The sequence below is a fragment of the Salvia splendens genome, chromosome 10, assembly GCF_004379255.2.
Source record: "Salvia splendens isolate huo1 chromosome 10, SspV2, whole genome shotgun sequence".
In the NCBI taxonomy this organism is placed as follows: domain Eukaryota; kingdom Viridiplantae; phylum Streptophyta; class Magnoliopsida; order Lamiales; family Lamiaceae; genus Salvia; species Salvia splendens.
This window is the reverse complement of record NC_056041.1, coordinates 5,263,869-5,285,369: the sequence shown is the minus strand read 5'-3', so window position 1 is coordinate 5,285,369 and position 21,501 is coordinate 5,263,869. Positions and strand designations below refer to the sequence as shown.

At 40.8% G+C, this 21,501-nt stretch overlaps 1 protein-coding gene and 1 long non-coding RNA gene across 3 annotated transcripts; one reads left to right on the top strand and one right to left on the bottom strand.

Annotated features, from left to right (window-relative positions):
• The first annotated feature begins 1,593 nt into the window (after nt 1–1,593).
• On the top strand, nt 1,594–10,311 carry LOC121752093. Of its 2 annotated transcripts, XM_042146977.1 has the most exons (11): nt 1,595–3,977; nt 4,140–4,379; nt 5,315–5,444; nt 6,206–6,358; nt 6,453–6,694; nt 6,787–6,853; nt 7,566–7,772; nt 8,277–8,509; nt 8,982–9,060; nt 9,136–9,273; nt 9,536–10,311. In XM_042146977.1, the coding sequence occupies exons 1-11, from the start codon at nt 1,921–1,923 to the stop codon at nt 9,725–9,727; spliced, it is 3,738 nt and encodes a 1,245-aa protein (XP_042002911.1). In that variant the 5' UTR covers nt 1,595–1,920; the 3' UTR covers nt 9,728–10,311. The 2 variants fall into 2 exon arrangements, with proteins under 2 accessions (XP_042002912.1, XP_042002911.1); XM_042146978.1 differs by lacking the exon at nt 6,206–6,358 and having other exon boundaries at nt 1,594–3,977.
• Nucleotides 10,312–20,164: 9,853 nt separating this feature from the next.
• On the bottom strand, nt 20,165–20,731 carry LOC121751116. The gene is made up of 2 exons (XR_006040000.1): nt 20,608–20,731; nt 20,165–20,499 (listed from the first exon to the last, which is right to left on the bottom strand). It is a non-coding gene; the product is annotated as an uncharacterized LOC121751116 (long non-coding RNA).
• Nucleotides 20,732–21,501: the final 770 nt, after the last annotated feature.

The following is a 21,501-nucleotide window of genomic DNA, read 5'->3' as shown; positions in this document are numbered from 1 at the left end:
TTTCTAGTGTGTGATCTTCGCACATCAAGTGTTCGAAGAAATGGCTACTACAAGATTTGAAACAGAAAAGTTCTCTGGCAAGAACAACTTTGGGTTATGGCGCATCAAGATACGCGCGTTGTTGGTGCAGCAAGGTCTTGGAGATGCTATCAAGACCGATGCTGGAAAGGGGAAAGAAGAAGTTGATCCTGATGAGAAGTCTCTAGCCAAGAAGGAAGAGATGAATGAAAAGGCTCATAGTGTGATCATTCTGTGCTTGGCCGACGACGTGTTGAGGGATGTATCCAAGGAAACGAGTGTAGCGGGAGTATGGCTGAAACTTGAATCTCTCTACATGACCAAAGGCTCTACTCTTTCAAGATTCATGAAGATAGAAGCCTTGCTGAGCAGCTAGATGAGTTCAACAAGGTTGTGGATGACTTAGAAAATATTGATGTGAAGCTTGAGGATGAAGACAAAGCCATCATTCTCCTCAGTGCCCTGCCTAAGACCTTCGATCATCTGAGGGATGCCATGTTGTATGGCAGGGAGAAGACTATTACTTTGGAGGAGGTGCAGTGTGCTCTCAAATCAAAGGAACGGAGGAAGTCCAATACAGGCCAAGAAGCAGGGAGTCAGGCCTTGAATGTGAAAGGATTCAAAGGCAAGAAGAAGAATTTCAGTCAGAATCAAAAGCCCTAATATCAGAAGTAAAATGATGGTTCAGGGAAAGAAACTAGAAGTTGCCATTATTGCAAGAAGCCTGAGCATCTTAAGAAAGATTGCTACTCATGGAAGAGGAAGCAAAATGAAGAAAATGCTGCCCACAATCAAGCTGATCTGGCTGAAGAAACAGATGCACCTCAGATTATGAATGTTGTGAGTGGTGGAATTGAGAATTCTTGGATAATGGATTCCGGTTGCACTTTTCACATATACTCCAACAAGGGATGGTTTGAGAATTTGATTGAGACAACGGGGTCTGTGATGCTGGGGAATGATCAAGCATGCTATTAAAGGCATTGGAGATATTAGACTAATGGCCCATGATGGATCAGTGAAGCTACTTACCCAGGTCTAAAAAACGTTGTTTTGAGGCTTTTGGGCCGAAATTATAGTTGAGGCACATCTATTTATAGCCCAATCACACCCATTGAGTTAATTGAAAAACAATTGGTCACTAATCAATGACTGATTTACCATTTAGATGTTGATATTGTGGATACAATAAAATTTAAATTACAATTTACAAAATATTGTCATGTTGATTTTCAAAATCTTTTAAAAATTCAACAAGAAAGAAAACTACCTCACTGCATTAACATACAATCCATGTGAAATTGATTAGAAGTAAATTTAATTAAATTACAATTACCTTGTTTTAATAATGTTGGGTGTATATTTACCGCAGTTAAAAAAAGGTCAAATCCTTAAAGATCGAGAACATTACGTGCTCGTATAATTATTCTAAATTGTATTAGTAACTCTCTTTTTTTTAGATTTTTAAATTTAAAATTGAGTTTAGAATAATTTTAAAAAATGACTACAATTATAATAATAAGCACATTACGTGTGTTTAATTACCACATATCTCCATTTCCTCAAATTAAACAGTGAAAGATTAATAAAAACAATGATTATACAGAAAATTTGCTCTCTTTTTTTATCAACTCTTCTTTGATCCCTAAATAATCATCAAGTTAGCCTCCCACTATTTGATTTTCCCCCAAGTTCCTCCAGTTTCTTCCTCAATCGGACGACCGCTATTCGCCGATCATCTATAGCCGTCCGATTAGATGACCTATGATACCAGCCACCGTTGACGCCGAAGCGCCACCGCCGCACTGTTCCAACGGTCAGATTTTTCTATCCGCATTTCGAGTTATTCAATTGTATCGTCGGCGATAAAAGGTTTAGATTCTGCCGGGATTTTGGATCGAAATGGATCCGGGTTTCGGGTTTAGCTCTTCGTCGAAGCCCGCCGGCGGTCCTTTGCGGCCTCCTCGAATGGCCAAGCTCCGGAAACCCATGACCGGTAACCGCCCCAATTTGTTCCGATCCGTATCGCAGTTGGGCGTGGGCCAGGAAGATCCTGGCTTTAGCGGAGCTAAACCCAATTTTGAACATAATCAGCAAAATGCGGGTCACGGACATGTTTTTAGGTCGAATGATGGTTTTGTCAATAATAATTTGGAGGAGGAAATGAGGAGGATGAAAATTGATAGTGAAATGGGGTATTCAAATGGTACGAATGAGGAAAGTAGTAATGTGCATTCGAGTGGCAGGGATCAGAGCTTCCGTGGCATTGATGAGAGTGTGGTTTCTGAATTGCCTGAGGATATGAGAAGGCTGTGCATTGAAAGCGAACGTTTTAGTAAATTAAGCGGTGGAATCATGGAGGAGCTTCCCTATAAGATGAAGAAACTGAATGTGGAAGATGGTTCCACGAATAGTAGCTATGACAGAAGTGATAGGACGTCTTTAGGTGGCAGTGCGGATGTGTTGCTTACGGAAAAGATGAAAAGCTTTAAAATTGAAGATCCTCTATCAGATTCTGTGAATGTGAATGCTGCTGATGTTAGCTCTAGAGGCGAGAATGCTTTCGTGTTTGAGTTCAGTGGAAATGCCGATCAGCCAGTGGGCTTGAATAGGACTAATGCAGGTAGTGACGGTTCTGATCATCTTAAAACTAAAACAAGCGATGTGGAAAATATGGATGATGTGCCGGTTAGGAATTTAGGCAATGTAGGCTCAGACAACAGTTCGGGGTTGTTTGGTTCAAGATTCACTTTTCAGGCTGAACTGAAGAGCGAGAATAGTGGTACTAATCTGAAGTTTATGAATGAAAGGAGTACAACATCGTTGCCGATGTTCTCATCCGGTGGCATTCATCACACACCAGTTGTGGGTGTCCCAGAGATGCCATCTGTGGACGGAGGTGACAGGCCATTTGGTTTTGGTTCTTCTAGCAAACTGGATAATATGCAGGCACAAAATGTGGAGTTCAAGACACCGGATCCTAGAGCGCACTCATTTTTTGGTATGAGTAGGAAATTAGATGCAAAGAGAGAACCAGTAAAGGACACTGCATTAAGAAAAAAGAAGGGCAAATCCAAGACTCCTGCACAGGTTCCACTGAAGTTCCATAGTGATTTTGTCTTTCAAGAAACAATGCATCAGAATACTGAATCTTCCGAGCAATATTCGCCTATGGACTTCTCTCCATATGAAGAAACATTGGCTAGTAACACATATTCAAGAGAGACTTCTGTGGCATCAGAGGAGTCCTCTTGTCATGGTGAAAACAATTCTTCGGTAGACTCATATCCAAATGTTTCGTGTGATATTGCTGATGAAGTACTGGTTTCGGCAACAGAAAGAATGCATATAAATGAATATGATATAAAAGACAATGAAGGGCAAGATAGACAATCTGCATCTCGTGGGAATGATGCTATTAGTGTTGACAGTCATGAAGAAGATGCTATTTCAGGGCCAGAGACTGAAAGCTTTAAGTCTGCAGCTGATGAGTTAGATTATAGAACTGACTCCTTTTACACTACAGCAGACACTGAAGCGAGCTCCAGTTATAAAATTGAGAGACAAGACAGTGATGGAGGGACTCAGTTTGAACATAGCAAAAGTTCACCAGATATCTTCTCAGGTGGTTTCACTTTTGCTGCATCTTCTGCTTCTTTCAAGGATTCTTCACAGTCAATGCGTATACCAAAGAAGAAGACCCGAAGCAAACATTCTTTTGATTCATTTAGCTCCACACCAAGTGCCAAAGTTTTGCACGGGACATCCCACCTACCCTCATTTCAAGTACCTGGGTCTTCATTCTCATTACACGAGCAAGGCCAGAAAGATAGTTTCTCTACTCTGTTGAAACAGAAAAGCGATAAGTTAGAGCAAGTTCTGGAACTGGCAACAAAACAAGACAATTCTACAGCTGCTACCATTGCAGCACAAGAATCCTGTGAAAAGTGGCGGCTAAGGTACGGATAGTTATTCCCATTTGCTGCAATTTCTATGGTATTGCAATTTGATGGCGTGTGACAGCCATCCTTTCATCTTAATTCACATGATGACATTTTTTTACCTTCAAGAATTATCTAAAATTATTGATTAATGTTCTTCCTTCTGTTTTTTTGTGCTAGGGGTAATCAAGCCTATGCAAAAGGGGACTTCTCAAAAGCTGAGGACTATTACACTCAAGGAGTTAATTGTATTTCCCAAAATGAAACATCTAGGAGCTGTCTTAGGGCTCTAATGCTGTGCTACAGCAATCGTGCAGCAACACGTGTGTCACTTGGAAGACTGAGAGACGCACTAGAAGATTGTAGGAGAGCTACTGAATTAGATCCAAGTTTCCTGAAGGTGCAGGCTCGAGCTGCAAGGTAATAAAGTACTCTTGATTCTTCTTTCTCTCTTCTTTCCTGTGAGGCAATGTCTGTGTGATTGTACCATCTTAAATATGCAATTTGTACCATGTTCTGTTTTTATTTCAGAATGTTTAGTCTACCATTAAGGGAGCAAAAGTAAATATATGCATCTATGGGCTAAACCAGTATTCAGTTGAACCCATAAACCCCCTCCAAAAAAAATTTAATAAAAACAAAAGAGAATTATCATAAAACATTGATGAAAGAATTTATGCTCTTATCTTAGTCATTCTTTTGGCTAAATTCTTTTATATCAACAAGATAGTAAATCCCAACAACATAGAAATCTTGTTTTGTCTCATTCATAGATCTTGAAGCATATTTTGTTTGAGTTACGTATAAGTTATAGCTGAAAAGTGATTCCCTAGAGTTGTAATATACCATGTTCATTTAAGTTTTCTCTACCTTTCTCGTTGGATCATAGATTTTGTTATAACAGTATCTAAATGTACTTTCATCATCAATGTTTCAAAGTCCTTGTTAAATGGAGTATATGTTCTCTACAAGTTATTTCACAAATAAGGCCAAACATAATACTCCCTCCGTCCCACAAGAATATGCAATCTTTCCTTTTTGGTCCGTCCCACAAGAATATGCACTTTTCTATTTTGGAAACTCTTTTCTCTCTAAAGTGGTGGGACCAATTCTCCACTAACAATACTTTAATTACTTTTTCTCTCTACCTCTCTTTTACTTTACCAATTTTGCATTAAAACCTGTGCCGTACCCAAAGTGCATATTCTTTGGGGACGGAGGGAGTAATAAAAACTCAATGCCTTATAGTTTCTTAAGGAACTACTATTAATTTGTTGAAGAGGCATGTACTATTTCTATGCTTCAATCACAATGACCAATATTTCTCTTTGCGTGACTGTGTTTTGACTATTCAGCTGTTACCTTACCCTGGGGGATGTTGAAAATGCAACTGTGCATTTTACAAAGTGTTTGCAAGCAGGATCTGATGTCTGTGCAGACAGAAAGCTTTTAGTGGAAGCTTCTGAGGGTCTTGAGAAGGCAAAGGTATTTAAACTTTAAATTCTCCCTCCTTCCACAAAATATTTGCTTCATTGTGGACGGCAGGGGTTGTAGTAATGGTTTATGGTGTTCATGTCTGAGTGGAATAAGGGCCCCACTTTAAAAATAGGTGGTGAATTATGTTGGCCCTACTGCTATAAATGGAAAGTGACAAAACTTTTGTGGAGTGCGGGAGTAATTATGATTGTGTGAGGCAGTGTTGCGACCATCTTTTGATATTGGAGGCTTTTCGGCCATTTGCTGGCTTAGTTTCAGAACCCAGTTTTTGTTCTCCTGGCTTCACTATTAAGCTAGATATATTCTTCATTTGTGCTGAAGGCGTTGACTATTAAGCTAATATAAATCTGCAACAGGAAGGTGTTTGTGTGTTTTGCTGATTTTTTTTCATAAAGTACGGGGTTGAATATCTGAGGGTGTTCAATATTTGATAAGACTTATAGTGTATTAAGAGCTTCTAGAAATCCTCTTTATGTTCATTTGTAAATATATTGCGACTCATGACTTACTATCATGATTTCCGCAGTCTAGAATGATTTTGATAAATTGTGGTTGGAACTTCTTGACCAATTTTGCAGCAATATTTTGTTTAATTTTTATATTACAACTCTCATTTGTCAAGCCATATCCAGTTCTCACCGGTTCCCACATTACTTGTGGTAGCATAATTTGGCTCCAGTGTGTACTATTGATTGTGCAGATCATATTATGCACAAGGATCTAAGTTTGTTTGTGCAATTCACTTTCAGAAAGTTACAGACTGCATGGTCAAGGCTGCAGAACTTCTGGGACGAAGAAGTAATAGTGACATAGCCTGTGCTGTTAACTTTATTTCTGACGGTTTGATGATAAGCTCTTATTCTGAGAAATTGCTTCAAATGAAAGTGGATGCTCTTCTTATTGTATGTATCCATGTTTAAAAGAAACTGGTACATATACCTAAAAGACCTTTGTTTGTCATATCTCTAAATTGCTTTTCTCATATTCCACTAACAGCTGAAGAATTATGAAGAGCTGATACGGTTTTGTGAGCAACTTCTTGGTTCTGTGGAGTCCAACTTTCTGGCACCTGCTTTTGAAAGCCACTTCGTGAACACGCATGGTTTTGACTCGAAGAGGGCTCCTTTCAGGGCCTGGTGCTCGTCTCTTATCGTGAAATCTTATTTCTACTTAGGGAGGTTGGAGGAAGCCCGCACATTCCTGAAGAAGCAAGATGAACAATTGTCTCTTATCGAATGGTATTCTTTTAATTTGTACAATACGCTATAGGATTGCTTATGCACATGGCTATGTTTGATTATAACTATTTTACCAACTTTACTCTTTGCAGTGGCAGTAGAACCTTGGAGTCCATGATTCCACTGGCTGGAACTATACGTGAGCTGCTACACCATAAGGTGAGTAGTTCTTGATTTTTTCGGTAAACAATTTTCGACAAGACGCACAATGTATGTATATGATATGAGTGTGGTTTGATTCTATCTCACCATACTTGGAATCTTGTTTATTCCCTTTCTGCAAAGAAAAGCATAATAAGAAAAAATAAAAGAATACCTTCTATAAGCTGCCAAACTTGAACTATTTTTTCTAGATTTACACTAAAACTGTATCAATTTCTTGTTCATGTTAGTGGATCTATTAACTGGAACCACAAGGGTTTCTGTCAAAAAAGATCAAATTGAAATAAGAATGAAACTATTATAATATTATTTGATTAACTTACAACAAAATTATGTCAGAACAATCACAAGTCAGAATCTCATGAGGTTGCTTAGTTATTGCTTACCATATAATTAATAAATGTAACTTCTCCAGCACTTTAACAGTTTAAGTGCATGTTGACCACATTTTACTAGGATCTGGGTGATAGCATTCCTGCTGTGAACTTTATGGTGTCATGTTCTTTTGTCTCCCAGAAAATATAATTTTTTTCTCTTTTATGTAAACCTGATATTAAACTCACTATAATATGAATTAGTAGTAGATAATTAGTCAAGTCTGCCTCTGCCGTGTGCCTTGCTGGACCCTGAACTTTTTTCTATTTCCTTGTCCTCTTTGCTTGTATATGAAATTCGTTTCTATCCATTAGATTAATTTTTTTCTGTTTAGGCTGCAGGAAATGAGGCATACAAATCGGGAAAGCATTCAGAGGCAGTTGAGCATTACACTGCTGCAATATCATGTTCCGTTGAATCACGCCCTTTCACGGCTATATGTTTTTGTAACCGTGCTGCTGCATATCGATCAATGGGCCAACCTTTAGATGCCATTGCAGACTGCTGTCTAGCCATTGCCCTAGATAGAAATTATTACAAGGTTTGCATTTAAATTATTGATGATGAGTTCAAATTCGTCTGTCGTTAATATTGTCCATTTGATTGCCCCTGTGTATAATGTAGGAATTATATTCATTCATAAATATTTTGTGGTCCCAATTGTAAAATCTACTAGGGAAGGCACATCTACTTTGGTTTGAGTCACATGCCTTATTAGGTAATCTAGAATTCCGTACAAGTTTTTACATCTGAATAGTCCTTTTAGATAAAAAAAAACTGATGTACTAAAGCCCTTCCATATATGCAACTGTATCTATATTGATAAGCATCCTAGCAGTGCTTTTATGTTAAATCAAAGTGCTAATGCATAATTTGGTACCAGTAAACTCATTACTTCAGGAGAAGTAACTTGTAGTATAACATTTTGCTACTACTTATTGACAAAGCATTTCGAAGAGATTCGAGTTTAAATTTTGATTAATCATTATGAATGTTTCTAAATATTCTTGGTTACCTTATGATGATATTTTTGTAAAATGTGTAGGCCATCTCTAGGCGAGCTGCAATATATGAAATGATTAGAGATTATGGGCAAGCAGTTGCTGATCTGCAAAATCTTATACATCTACTATCTCAAGAAGTGGACAAGGAGATGAATCCATCTGTTAAATCTGATAAAGCTGATCTTGCGAATGAGCTAAGACAAGCTAGACTGAAACTTTTAGAAATGGAAGAGTTCACTAGGAATGAGACTCCACTCAATATGTACCTCATTCTGTAAGTTCTCATTCTTATCTAGTATTTATTTATTTGTTTTGTGGTTTTAGATTATAGAATAGATATGTACCCATTGTTTAGCAGCATATATTCTACATTCTTGCAGTGACAATTTAACTCTGCCTATGGAGCTTATTGATTTTTGTTATTAGTTATTACTGACCAAGACTGAATTTTGCTTGGTTGGTTTCAAACCATAGAAATGTCAAGAATTTCTTTACCCTTAGGCTCTGTTGTGGGGTTCTTTAGCTCATTTTTGTTTTGTTTGGGAACCATTGTTACTTTGTACTCTTTGTCTTCCATTAAACTTTTTTATGCACCTGCGCTTTTGTGGAATGAAATCATATCATATTTCTGGTATTATTATGTACAGTTGAGGTGCTGAGAAGCGCAACTTTATACTTGTATCTTTTGTACAAATTAATATAAGCATCTTATTCAATAAATTGACTGATCTCTTCTTCAATTCCAGTGGGGTTGACCCTTCTGCTCCAGCATCCGATATTAAGAAGGCTTATCGCAAAGCTGCATTAAAATATCACCCCGACAAGGTCTCAATATGCTTCCTTTTTGTTTTCTTTACTGTTTTCTGGGCAGATGATTAAGTATATTGTCAACTGGTGTAGGCTGCCCACTCTTTGGCAAGAAATGACAATTCAGATGATCCCATATGGAAGGAAATAGCAGAGGAGGTTTATAAAGATGCAGACAGACTCTTCAAAATAATTGGAGAGGCATATGCTGTACTTTCAGACCCTACAAAGGTATTGATTTTAAATATCTCAACTGACCGCTGCCCGCATATTTGATCAGTTTCCACGATTTATTTGAATGCTAAGGTCTTCAAAAGAAGTAGTTAGGTGTTAAATTTACGGGCATAATTATCTGTTAAGCACTAGGATAGTTGTTCTAGATGGGCAGTCACCCTGTATATCGAAAGCCTGTTGGCTTTCAGTCCTGAACTTGTTTTGGGTTCCCGCTATTATCTTGAATTCATTGCCGTGGCTTAACGCATTCCACTTGCAGCGCTCACGTTATGATCTGGGAGAGGAGATGCGAAATTCCCGCAATGGAAATAACAGCTCGAAAAATTTCTCAGATTTCCAAAGCCACACATTCGAGAGGAGTAATTCTAGGAAGCAATGGCAAGAGGCTGGAAGATCATACAGAAACTCTGCTAGAGGGGCCGAGAGAAGCCACTCCCATTGGCAATCATAAAGGGACTCCTCCGGATGGAATCCATATGTTTGAATTAAGGATCACCGGAAGGGCATACAATCTTGTGCTGGGTTCTTACCAAAGTCCCAGAATGCTTTTGACATAACTTGATCCACTCAACAGTGAGGGCTGATGATGGACTGGATCTGAAATTTTGATGGCTAGTCCAAGTGAGGCTCTACAATGTATAAACTGGAAACTGGCAACTCCCGGATACGAGGAAATGGATGTTTCTTCATGGAGAAAGAACGAGACCATGTTCTTGTTTATTAACCGTGTTCAACCTTTGGTTCGAACCAGCATGCTAACAGTGTGTTGCTTGACTCAAGAATCCATGAAAGAAAAGAGGTAGACGTTGGTAGCACAGGAACAAGGTTGAGGGTAGCTAATAATTTGTGTTTCATTCTGCTTGAGTGTAAGTATTTGTCATATTCAAAAGCTCCATGTGCATAAGCTCTGTTTTTTTTAGAGTATGCCTTGTTGAAATTTTTTTCACCGGAAAGAGAATCTTAGAGCCATTGCCTGTGTTGGTACTTGATAATGGAGTACATTTTTGTGCAATATTATGCAAAGTTATTTGTTTATACTCTCTATCCACGAAAAATAGATAAGTTATGGCATTTTGGTCTATCCACAAATAGACTAAGTTCAAAAAGAAAAGTTTTCAAACAATACTAACTCTACACATCATTCTAAATATGAACCCAACAATCCACTAACACTCATTTCACTACCTTTACCCTCTTTCTTACTTTTCCTATATCTCAACAATCCACTAACACTCATTTCACTATATTTACCCTCTTTCTTACTTTTCCCATATCTCTCTTACTTAACCAATTATACTTTAAAACCAGTCATTCACATTTTTGTCTATTTTCCGTGTATAGAGGGAGTATTTTTCTTTGTTGGATAAAAGTTTCAAACCACAAAAGATGGTGAGCATTAAAAGTACAAAGTTTAACTCAACTAAAAACGAGGTACAAGATTACCAAAACAATGATATCTAAACAACAAGATAAATATCTAGCCAAGAATCAAGATAAAAGAGAAGCGACCGGCAAAACTAAGACCAATACAGCTTCCATCAGCAAAGCAACAAAAAGAGACAACTAACAACACAACAACCAAAAGGCGAGAGCTATCCCACCCACATGCAAAAGAGGTAAAAAAAAGAAGCGATATGAAGTTCACTTTTGTATAACTCAGTAAGTAGTATCGATTCTTTTGATAATTTCTAGACAACCTTCTAACTTTGACTAACTTGTCACACAATTTTCTTGGTAGAAAAGGAAAGTCCGGGCACTACCCTTTAAGATAGTTGTTCGTATTAGGTGTCTTTTTAAATGATCTTGTGAAACTTTTTTACCTCCAAATATGTTTTTTTTTTCTCTTTGATGAAAAATATATATTTATATTACTCTTTTCACATGTATTGTAGGGCTGTGTAACTTTCCTCGGATGTGATTGGGAATAAAATCCGAGCACGTCATTCTCCCTTCATTTTGCTTCACCTTATAATAGTATATTATTATCACGAGACATTGATATGAAATATAACCATAGTTATTTATGAGAATTGGAATAAAAGTATTGACTCAATAAGTCAGTGAGGTCAACGAATGGAGTTAAATCACCGGCATCAAAAAGTCTGAACGCGTTAGGCTAAGACCCACGGTCATAATAAGTCAAGAATTTGGGTCCTATTATTTTGTCATTGATAAAAGTATCATTAATTATATTTGGTTTACACTTGACAAATGCATATGAATATCCATGTGGATTATATATGAAGTTGATATTGACTTATTGAGGAGAATATGTTTTTGTACTAAAGGATTATTGCAATTTTTAATTCATAGAACCCTCTTATACGTTGCATAAACTTCATCTCTGAGCACCGTCATTGATTTGATTTATTTATATTGTACATTTTATTTTGATTTTAATAACATAAAAAGTTCTTACTGTCGTTATTAATTTTGTAAATTATATATCCAATGGCCTATTTGTTCATGTTCATTATGACTTCAAATGAAAAATAAAGGAAGCTTTAATTCTCTTTATTATAAATAATGATGTTAATAAAAATTAAGATATAGAGTAGAATCAAATTAACTGTGTAACATTTATTTACGTATCATGTCTAGATTAATGAAAGGTTCGGTGGTATGTAGCAAGCCAAATCAACATTCTGGTGTCCAAAATGATCTTGGGACCAGTTCAAGATTTTAATGATATTACAATAATTTGAGATATTTTTAATAAAATGTAGTTATAATTAGTTTGTAGAAAAAGTAATCGACATTTAAAAAAAAGATCTAGTACACATAACTATAATATAGATCGAGGGCTGTTACTTACATAACTGTATAACATTTATTTATGTAATCATTTATAGATTAATGAAAAAAAGGCTAGTTGGTATTTAGCAAAGCCAAATCAACATTATGGTGTCCGAAATGGTCTTAGGATATAACACCCCGATTTTTTATACTTTTTTGTTCTCGAAAAGACGTCGTTTACGCCTATGAAAATTTTTTCACCTTTACTTATTTGTCGAGAGAAGCATTTCATTTTTTTTAGCCAAACAATTATTCTTTCCTAGCCCAATTCGAAACTCAATTGTTATGAGCCCAAAACACATTTTATTTCTTTCTTTTGAGTCCAATTTTGAGAAGCTAAAAAATCAATTATTTATTCCAAATTTGCAATCAACTACTTCGACAAATAAATTTCTCCCAATCCCATTATCTCCTTCTCTCCTTAAAAATCTCCAACTGATGAATCGGCGAATTTTTGATGTTTGTAAATGCAGGAAATAAATGAAGATCAACACAGAGATTTTACGTGGTTCGATTTACTGAGGTAAATCTACGTCCACGGGGAGAAATGGGGGCAGGTTTGTATTGCTTGATCTGCGAATTACAGCTTACAACACTGGCCTGCTTTATGATATTCTCTCTAGAGAGCTTTTTAGAATTTAACAGAAGAAGTTATCTATCTGACCTAGGTTCTATTTATACAGTGAACCAAGATCGTGGCATGCAGCATTTATTAGGTAGTGGATGTCGTGGAGATCGTGGCGACCTTGCATGGGTCCACTATCCTGCATGAGTTAATGACTGCTTGACACCACTAAATAGATCGTCGGTGTAGTGGAGGTGGAAATCTTGCAAGAGTCCACTATCTCCTAGTTCGGTCGAATACTGAGACCGAACTGCTGAATTATTGCCGAGCAGCTTTTGCCGATCTGAGAGTAGAGCTTGATGCCGACCTGAGAGCAGAGCTTGATGAGTTGGCTTTCACCGAGCTGTAGGCTGGGGCCGAACTCTTTGGTTGTGCCGAACTGAACTCTTTAGTCACGCCGGACTGATACTCTTTAGTCATGCCGAACTGATACTCTGTCTTGGGCTTTACTGCTGTTGGGCTTGTTTAGTACGTACTCCATCACTACCCCCCCCGAAAAGAGAAGTGAATCACTTCGGCATTCTGGATAAAAGTATGGGGTAAGTTGATGTTTGTCCACGGTCTCATGAAGTGAACTCTTCTTTGACCGGACTTGGTTTGTGTCCTAATTTGGCGAGTTTTATCGCTCGGATCGAACTTTCCGTTGTCCTAATTTGGGGATCGGACTTTCCCTTGTCCTAATTCGGCGAGTTTTATCGCGTGGATCGGACTTTCCCTAGTCCTAATTCAGGCAAGTTTTATCGCGAGAATTGGACTTTTGTTGCAGTTCGTTTCAGACGAAGTGCTTGTTTAAGCTGAATTGTGGTCTTGTATCCTCTTTAGAAGCTTTGACGCACAATCGTGGGCTTGTTGCAGCTCGTTTCAGACGAACTGCTTGTTTAAGCTGAATTGTGGTCTTGTATCTTCTGTAGAAGCTTTGACTTACAATCGTTGGCTTGTTGCAGCTCGTTTCGGACGAACTGCTTGTTTAAGCTGAATTGTGGTCTTGTATCTTCTGTAGAAGCTTTGACTTACAATCGTTGGCTTGTTGCAGCTCGTTTCGGACGAACTGCTTGTTTAAGCTGAATTGTAGTCTTGTATCTTCTGTAGAAGCTTTGACTCACAATCGTTTAGCTTGTATATGTTCTAAGAAGGGGATCAGCCTTCGAAGAACAAGATGCCTCAGTAACATTTGTAAGAGACGACACGCACAGAGACAGACGAAACAGACAGACAAAAACGCACAGAGACAAAAAAAGACCAAGTAAGCCAAATAAAGCACAGAGACAAAAAACGCACATAACCTTAGGACCGAACTAGACACAAGACAGACTGACCGGACTGTCTCTTACAAATGGAACTTTTTGAGATTGGAAATGTGCCATGTTCGGGGTACCTGTTCTCCTGACATGTGAGCCAATTTGTAAGACCCTTTGCCGAGGACTTCTGACACCCGATACGGACCTTCCCATGTGGGTTCGAGCTTGCCCAGCTTTTCTGCTCGGCTTACTTCGTTGTTTCTCAGGACGAGATCTCCCACTTGAATTTGCAGCTTCTTCACCTTTTGGTTGTAATACCGGGCTACTTGCTCCTTGTACTTGGCTGCTTTTATGCATGCCAATTCTCTTCTTTCTTCGGCAAGATCTAGCTCGGCTCTCAGTCCGTCGTCATTCATTTCTGAGGAGAAATTTAGAGTTCGGGGACTGGGTACGCCGATCTCCACCGGAATCACAGCTTCAGTGCCGTATACCAGACTGTACGGAGTTTCACCGTTGGAGGTTGTGGGTGTAGTTCGGTAGGACCATAGGACTTGAGGGAGATTTTCTACCCATTGTCCTTTGGCTTGTTCTAACCGAGCTTTTAACCCTTTCACCAGGATACGATTTGTTACCTCCGTTTGTCCGTTTGCTTGTGGATGAGAGACCGAAGTGAACCGCTGTTGAATATTCAGCTCTTGGCACCAATTCTTGAACGTCTTGTCGGTGAACTGAGTCCCGTTATCCGAGATGAGGATGTGGGGTATGCCAAATCGGCACACTATGTTCTTCCAGACGAAATCCAATGCCTTCGAACTCGTTATCGTAGCTAATGGTTCAGCTTCCACCCACTTCGTAAAGTAGTCCACGGCAACGATTAGGAATTTCATTTGCCGAGGAGCTTGAGGAAGTGGTCCCACTATGTCTATGCCCCATTGCATGAAAGGCCAAGGGCTCTGCATAGTGGATAGATCGGTTTGCGGCATCCTTGGGATATTTGCATGGATTTGGCACTTCGGGCAGGTCTTGACGAGCTGCACTGCTTCTTGTACCAAGGTTGGCCAATAATATCCCCATCTTAGAACTTTTTTAGCTAAAGCTCTAGCTCCGATGTGGCTGCCGCACGATCCTTCATGAACTTCTCTGAGAATGTAGTCCGTCTCTTCTGGTCCTACGCACCGCAATAACGGCTGGAGGTAAGACTTTCTAAAGAGGACTCCTTCATGAAGTTCGTACCGAAGTGCTCGGCACGTGATCTTCCGAGCTTCTCTCTTATCCTCGGGCAATTGTCCTTGATCCAGATACTGCAAGATCGGCGTCATCCAGTTCGGCGAGCTGGATACTGAATGCACCTCGGCTTCATCAATGCTTCGATGCATTAATTCTTCCGCCTTTGAGCTCGGATCTGAGGCCAACTTACTTAAGGTATCTGCTCGGCTATTTTCCGCTCTGGGAACGCGGATTATCCGAAAATAGGAGAAACTTCGGCTGATGCTTTGCGCTTTGTCCAAATACTTCTTCATTCTCTCGTCACGAGCTTCACTTGTACTCAACATGTGATTTACTATGACTTGTGAATCACAATGGACTTTGAGAGATTTGACGAGCAGACTTTGCGCTAACTGGAGTCCGGCAAGGAGGGCTTCGTACTCGGCTTCATTATTAGTAGTGGGGAATAGGAACCGAAGTGAGTAGGTTACCTCGTGTCCGTCGGGAGCGACGAGTAAAATACCAGCTCCACTTCCCATCTTGTTTGAAGCTCCATCTACGAATCCGCTCCAGCAGTCTGGCGGCTCTACTTCGGATTTCAAGGGCTGTGCTAGTTCGGTATTGGCAGACTTTTTCTGTTCGGCAATGACAGGGATTGCTTGATCGAACTTGGCCTCTGTAAGAAAATCTGCCAAGGCTTGTCCCTTGATGGCTTTCCGAGGTAGGTACTCGATTGAGTGTTCTCCCAGCTCTATGGCCCATTTGGCGATTCTGCCTGATGCTTCTGGCTTGGTCAAAACTTGCCGAAGAGGCAGATCGGTTAAGACGCATACCTTGTGAGCATAGAAGTATGGCCGCAGTCTCCTTGCTGCATTTACTAACGCCAGAGCAATTTTTTCCAGAGGTTGATACCTTGTTTCTGGACCTCTTAATGCTCGGCTTGTAAAGTAGATGGGAAGCTGCTTTAGGCCTTCTTCTCGTACAAGCACCGCGCTGATGGTTTGATCTGATGCCGCTAAGTATAAGAATATTACTTCGGCTTCGGTTGGAGCAGAGAGAATAGGAAGCTCGGCTAGATAACTTTTGAGCTCGTCAAAGGCCTTTTTCTGCTCGGCTCCCCACTCGAACTTTGGTGCCTTTTTCAACACCTTGAAGAATGGCAGTTGCTTTTCGGCTGCTTGGGAAAGGAATCGATTCAGTGCGGCTAGACATCCGGTTAGCCTTTGCACGTCATGTATGGACTTCGGCATTGCCATGTGCTGAACGACTTGAACTTTTGAGGGATTTGCCTTGAGTCCGTCCTTTGAAACCCAACAACCCAGAAACTTTCCCGAATCTACCAAAAAGGTACATTTTTGGGGGTTGAGTTTGAGGTTGGCTTTTCGGAGCACGTTGAGAGTGGATTTGAGGTTGTCTTCGTACTCCGAAGTGCTTTTGCTTTTGACAACTATGTCGTCGACATACACTTCAACCTGTTTCCCGATTAGGTGCCGAAAAAGCTTGTCTACCATCCTTTGATAAGTGGCTCCGGCATTCTTTAAACCGAATGGCATCTTTTTATAAGCGAAAATGCCGAAATCGGTAATGAAAGCTGTTTTCGGAGCGTCACTCTCATCCATCAACACTTGGTGATATCCTTTGTATAAATCAAGAAAACAGAAAATTTCGAAGCCGATCAAAGCTTCTACTTTTTTATCTATATTCGGAAGGGGATAGCAATCTTTTGGACAGTGCTTGTTTAGATCGGTAAAATCTATGCACATCCGCCATCCTCCTCCTTTTTTCTTGATCATCACAGGATTGGCCACCCAAGAAGGATATTTCACCTCGAATAGTACATCCGCTTTTAGTAATTGGCGGACTTCGTCATGGATGACTTGGCTTCTTTCTGCCGCAAAGAGTCTTTGCTTCTGTTTTACTGGCCGGATTGAAGGATCAATATTTAACCGATGAGTGATTACCTCGGGGGGCACTCCGGTCATGTCCAACGGAGACCATGCAAAGACATCTTTGTACTCCTTGAGGAGCTGAATGGTCTTTTCCCGGAGTAGAGGCGTTCCTGCGAAGCCGACGTTGACCGTTCTGGATGGATCATCTTCGTATAACTGAACGGTCATTGAGTTCGGCTCTGAAGTGACTTCGGTCATCTCGCTTGCCTCCGACTCCGGTTGCTGTGATTGCTATGCTTGATGGTGCCGAACTGATTGCTCGGCACTTTTAAGCGCAATCTGCAGACATTCTTTTGCTCTCTTTTGATCACCTCGGATGACCGCTATCCCACCTTTAGTGGGGATCTTGATGGTGAGGTGATAAGTAGAGCAAACGGCCCGAACTGTGTTGAGCCAGTCCCTCCCCAGGATGACGTTGTACGGAGACCGAGCTTTCACCACAAAGAACTCGATCATCGTATTGGAGCTTGTAGGCGCTTTTCCCACCGTGATCGGAAGGCTGATAATACCTTCAGGGCGGGTGTCCTCCTGGGCGAAACTTTTCAGAGGAAGTGGAGCCGGACTGAGCCGAGCTGGATCCACTTCCATTTTATCGAAACATTCTTTAAAAAGAATGCTGACTGACGCTCCTGTATCCACAAATACTCTGTGGACCAGTTTGTTTGCCACCCCGGCTTGAATGACAATAGCGTCTTGGTGAGGAGAGATGGCTGGGACGGGATCGGCATCTGAAAATGTAATCACTTCGTCTTTCTTCAGCCTTTTATGTGTTGGTTCCTCTTGATTGGAAACTCTGCGTTCTGCTTTTAGGGACGACTTAGTCTTCCCGGCTGGGAGAGCATCAATAGTCAGGATTACTCCATCGTATTGCGGCTCGTCATCGTCTTCGGGATCCTCATGCCTTTTCGGATCCTGAGGATTGCAGTTCGCACTTCTCTGTCTTTTGTTCTTTTTCGGCTGCTTGCTTTGGTATTTTTTTAACGTTCCTGTTTTCACAAGAACATCAATGCCTGCAGCCAAATCTCGGCACTCCTCGGTATCGTGACCGTGGGTTTGATGGAAGGAGCAATATTGATCCTGAAGTCGCCGTGCAGCTGATTTCGTCATCCGCTTTGGTTTTTCGAACATATCGGAATGTAGTTCGAAAATTTCCGCTCTTGACTTGTTTAATGGTACGAACTGAGCGGGCGGCTTCTCAGGATTGAGACGTGGCCCCAATCTGCCTTGTACCGGTGCCCTTTGAATTCTTTCAAAAGGAGTTCGGCGAGGAAGCACCTGGTCGCTTTGATCGGGCTTCCTTTTGTCTCCTTGGGATGAGCTGTCTAACGACCGTTTTCGACGGTCTGCCTCATCCGCACGAGAAAACTGGTCCGCAATGTCCCACATTTCTTGAGCTGTTTGCGGACCGCACTCCACGAGCTTTCTGTAGAGAGCTCCGGGCAGGATTCCATTTTGGAATGCCGAGATGACAAGTAGATCATTGAGATTATCTACTTGTAGGCATTCCTTATGGAATCTCGTCAGGAAGTCGCTGATCTTTTCGTCGCGACCTTGACGTATAGAAAGCAGCTGAGCCGAAGTGATTCGGGCTTCCGCTTTCTGAAAGAACCTCCTGTGGAAAGCATCCATGAGATCTCGGTAGGATCTGATGCTGCCTTGAGGAAGGCTGTCGAACCACCTTCTGGCGTTCCCGATGAGTAGCTCGGGGAACAGCTTGCACATGTGGACCTCATTGAGACCCTGGTTCGCCATATTATATTGATAGCGTCCCAAGAAGTCATGAGGATCCTCTAGCCCGTCATAAGTCATTGACGGTGTCCGGTAATTCCGCGGCAAAGGAGTTCGGGTGATGTCGTCCGAGAACGGAGTCTTTAATGCTCCGTACATGGCGAACCCGACATCTCTTCGGTACGGAGGAGATGGAGTTCTCCTGTGGTTCCGGTACCGAGGAGGAGCAGGAGCATGTTGAGGTTGAGGATTCTTTCTCCTGGAAGACACGTCACTACTGCGGTAGTGACTTTCATGTCTGGATGAGGAGGGAGAATCCGCCGTTGTCTTCTCCGGCTGTTGGCTCTTCTGCAGGAAGGTTAAGAACTCCTCCTGCTTCTCGGCCAAGAACAGCTTGACAGCTTCATTTAAATTGGGCTGCTGGGAAGACTCGGTGCGATGACTCCTGGAGTGGCTTGCTCCTTCTTCGTGAGAACCGGAGGTAGATGTCTCCCGAGGCCGTTTTTCAGACCTGCGAGCTGGACTAGCTTCCTCACGGTTATCACGAACGGTATTATGAGTGTTATGTGATCTGGTATGCATTTTTTGGGGTGGAAAAGGGTCAAAAATTCGCTTTATCACAAATTTTGTTCTCTGTTTCCCACAGACGGCGCCAGTGATGAATCGGCGAATTTTTGATGTTTGTAAATGCAGGAAATAAATGAAGATCAACACAGAGATTTTACGTGGTTCGATTTACTGAGGTAAATCTACGTCCACGGGGAGAAATGGGGGCAGGTTTGTATTGCTTGATCTGCGAATTACAGCTTACAACACTGGCCTGCTTTATGATATTCTCTCTAGAGAGCTTTTTAGAATTTAACAGAAGAAGTTATCTATCTGACCTAGGTTCTATTTATACAGTGAACCAAGATCGTGGCATGCAGCATTTATTAGGTAGTGGATGTCGTGGAGATCGTGGCGACCTTGCATGGGTCCACTATCCTGCATGAGTTAATGACTGCTTGACACCACTAAATAGATCGTCGGTGTAGTGGAGGTGGAAATCTTGCAAGAGTCCACTATCTCCTAGTTCGGTCGAATACTGAGACCGAACTGCTGAATTATTGCCGAGCAGCTTTTGCCGATCTGAGAGTAGAGCTTGATGCCGACCTGAGAGCAGAGCTTGATGAGTTGGCTTTCACCGAGCTGTAGGCTGGGGCCGAACTCTTTGGTTGTGCCGAACTGAACTCTTTAGTCACGCCGGACTGATACTCTTTAGTCATGCCGAACTGATACTCTGTCTTGGGCTTTACTGCTGTTGGGCTTGTTTAGTACGTACTCCATCACCAACCAAATACTCTCTGTTAACTCTATTTATGCTTTTCTTTCATTCCAACAAAGGTATAATCTTCCACTACAATTCAGTGAATACAACTCTCTGGATATTAAACCCATAGCACCATATTTTCTTGTCACAGTTGAGAGGAAAAATCCTCCCTGCAATCTCAATTTGTTCTCCTCATTCCAAAGGTATAATCACTAATTCTAGAGTTCCCTGCATCTCATGACATCTTTGAATACACGATAGTTCACTGGTCGAATTTGGAACAAATTCTTGAGATGTCTGCAAATTGTTGAATAATACCCTCTCCTAAAGCTTCGATCTTTAATACCGATAGAAGTTTCCCTTTTGTTTCCTCTTCAATTCAAATATTAAAAATTCCGGGACGGCCAAAAATAGTTGAATCGAACCATTAGAATTTTGAAATAAAAGTTTAGAACTGGGGATGAAGGGAGAGGGACGAACCTGTCGTGTGAGACGGCCGCTTCCTGACCGGAGAGCGCCGGATGGACAGCGCTAAGGGGCGGCTGACGGTGGCGGACAACAGTTGACTGGAACGAGCTCGCGGCGTGCGAGAAGTGGCGATGGCAGCCACAGGGTACTCTGTTTCGGACTTTGGAAAAAAATTTGAGGGAGAGAGAATCTGTTTTGGGGATTTTGTGTTCACTTGGATATAGAGTTTGGTGTTGAGTGAATCGTTTGTTGTCAATCTGAAGAATGGCAGAGAGAGAAGCTTGAATTTGAGGAAGAGACCGAGAGAGAGCTGGTGCATGTTGAGAATGAGGGAGTTGACGGCAGGTAGTGTACGCTTTTAAATTTTTGTCTTCTTCCTTTTTTCTTTTTCTTTTTCTTTTTCTTTTTCTCTAGTCTCATTTATGTACTGAGCCATTTTAATTTCGTAAGTTGGGCCTCTAATTGATTTTAGTATGGATTGATGCTTGACTTTTAGTTAGACATGGAGTAATTTAATTATTTGAATTGGGTCGGCAGTGGGGAGATTTTAGTGCTAGAGTGGAAATACTTGTTGTGTGAGTGGAGTTTTATTTGTTTTTGCTCAATTAATTAATTAATTCCTAAACTGATTATGGTCCGAGTTTCAAGTTAAAGAGCTATGTTTTTCCCCTAGGAAATGACAAAGGATATTGTGAGCACACACGTAGGATGGATGCATTGTTTTTAAATTAATTTATTTTGCAAAGTCTGATTTTTGCATATCATGTTATTTCGAAAAGGGTGAGCTTGTGCACGTTGTTTGCGGTGAGAACAGAAAGTGATTGAGGAGTAAGCATTTGAGGTGAGCTTTCTTTTTAAATAAGGGCAATGCCCTAAGTATATTTTTATGTGAAAATGATATGAATA